The sequence below is a fragment of the Seriola lalandi genome, unplaced genomic scaffold (assembly GCF_002814215.2).
Source record: "Seriola lalandi dorsalis isolate HSWRI2012SDOR001 ecotype SW California unplaced genomic scaffold, Sedor1 jcf7180002046612, whole genome shotgun sequence".
Classification (NCBI taxonomy): Eukaryota; Metazoa; Chordata; class Actinopteri; order Carangiformes; family Carangidae; genus Seriola; species Seriola lalandi.
In genome coordinates this window covers 1-1,798 of record NW_019517176.1, presented here as the reverse complement: position 1 = coordinate 1,798, position 1,798 = coordinate 1, and the positions used below count along the sequence as shown (strand labels likewise).

The window sequence follows — 1,798 nt, the reverse complement described above, 5'->3', positions numbered from 1 at the left end:
ACTGAAACATTGACATGCAGTTCTATGAAACGGAGATGATGGCATTTTGTTGGTGTTCTCCACAAATAGGGCTTTGGAAGAGTGTGTCACCTCAAAACGATGCTCTTCTCACTTTCACCATCCAAATTGCATAATCTTCTCTTGACATGCTGTCAAATCTATTTTGGGGGCATTTTGTGTCTCTGGTAAACCTCAGAGCTGGAAATACTGGTAGCCTATTTTAGAATAGTGGAGCAATATTTTTTTTTGCAGCTGCTATTCAACACAGCAAATGCAATACTTTTAAAGACATTCCTTTCTAGATTATGAAATGTCTATGTACATCAACATGACATGACTACTGTTAGTTATTCTCGACAGAAGACATATTCAGTGTAGCTTGTCCAGATTTTGTCCTCGTTTGGATCATTGCTGGTGTAGGCGCAGGTGCCTGTAGAGCTGCAGGCCACCATGTGGAAGCCCACCTCTGTCAGCTTGTCAAATGCCTGCTCTAGAAAATTATACTTCAGATAGTACCGGGATGTGTATCTCTCCGGGGGCCTGTCCGGGTCCCTGCTCTCATTCAGCGTGTCCCCAAACACTTCTTTGGCCAGCGAGGTCTTCCCGCAAACCGTGATGCGCGCCACTCTCCTGAATTTGGCATCGGTTTGGATGTCTCTCCCAATGGTGTACGAGCCTCGGTATCCTATCGTGATATAGCCCGACTTTCTGGAGTCCAGGGACGGGGAGCGCATGGCCCCGCTGACAGACATGGCGCGTAAAGTCTCCATGCCGCCAGAGGAGCCGCACTGCTGCGCACCTTCCTCTGTGTCGCTCTGGCTGATCTCCTCGCTGATTGAATTATCCTTACTCACCCGGGGGCTGAGGCGCTTGGCGAGGTCCCGCAGCTGGAAAAAGTCAGCCTCCCTCTGCAGTCGACTTTTCTCGGGGAAGTAGTCAGGGAGGACCAAGTTGAGGTCTCGGAGATAATCTAGGATGTAGCGGAACAAGAACCCATCCCTGTCCAAGAAAAAGCGCCCTTTGCTGTCTCTCGCCAACTCCTTGGGTGACTTCTTGCTGAACATGTTCCAGAGGAGCGAGTCTGGGACGGCGATCAGAGTTTTGTGTCTGGTAACATAAACCTGTCCGCCGACATTCAGCTCAATGATCTCTGAAAACGGGGATCCCGAGTCTCCGCAGTTGGACACCCCGCGCTCTGTGTCGGCCAGTGCCATCCTCTCTGAGCCGCTGCACTGATGTGGGATCAGTGGAAACACTGAGCAACAAAGTGGCAGCGGCTTGTTTATGAAGCCTGGGCTTACCACGTGCGTGAGTGCGCGTGCGTGATGGGTTGACTGTTAAGTTGACATTTAACTATTAAATGGCTGACTTGAAAAAAATAAGGGCTCATAGTCCCCCCCCCCCTCTCTTCACACACACACACACACACAGATGGAGAGAGACTGTAGTCTCCTCCAGCATCAGTTAAAGCAAACACCCACATTTGATTATGTGTCATTTGTTCCTTCCTGCCCTGTTTGACATGAATTTATATTTATTGTTTAATTAATCAAATAAATTGTTAGTTTTTTTTTCAATTCCCATGGGAACACACAAAACCAGAAACCATGCAAATGGCTTAAGTTATTCAAGCTTTGAAATCAAGACATGGCTTGAAAATATGGAAAGAGTGACACCCATTGCAGCTCTGAAGGAAATGCAGCCAGCATCTTAGACATCACAGACACACACACACACACACACACACACACACACACAGTCAGTCGTCACCACCACATGTTGAAATCGGCAGTGCAAA

The 1,798-nt window shown here is 48.1% G+C and overlaps 1 protein-coding gene across 1 annotated transcript; it reads right to left on the bottom strand.

The window, feature by feature from the left end:
- Positions 1-7: 7 nt before the first annotated feature.
- On the bottom strand, positions 8-1,274 carry LOC111648712 (BTB/POZ domain-containing protein KCTD12-like). The gene has a single exon (XM_023398461.2). The coding sequence runs from the start codon at positions 1,212-1,214 to the stop codon at positions 348-350; it is 867 nt and encodes a 288-aa protein (XP_023254229.1). The 5' UTR covers positions 1,215-1,274; the 3' UTR covers positions 8-347.
- Positions 1,275-1,798: the final 524 nt, after the last annotated feature.

Coding starts and splice junctions, on each gene's coding strand:
- LOC111648712 (XM_023398461.2), bottom strand. CDS start 1,214: ATGGCACTGGCCGACACAGAGCGCGGGGTGTCCAACTGCGGAGACTCG.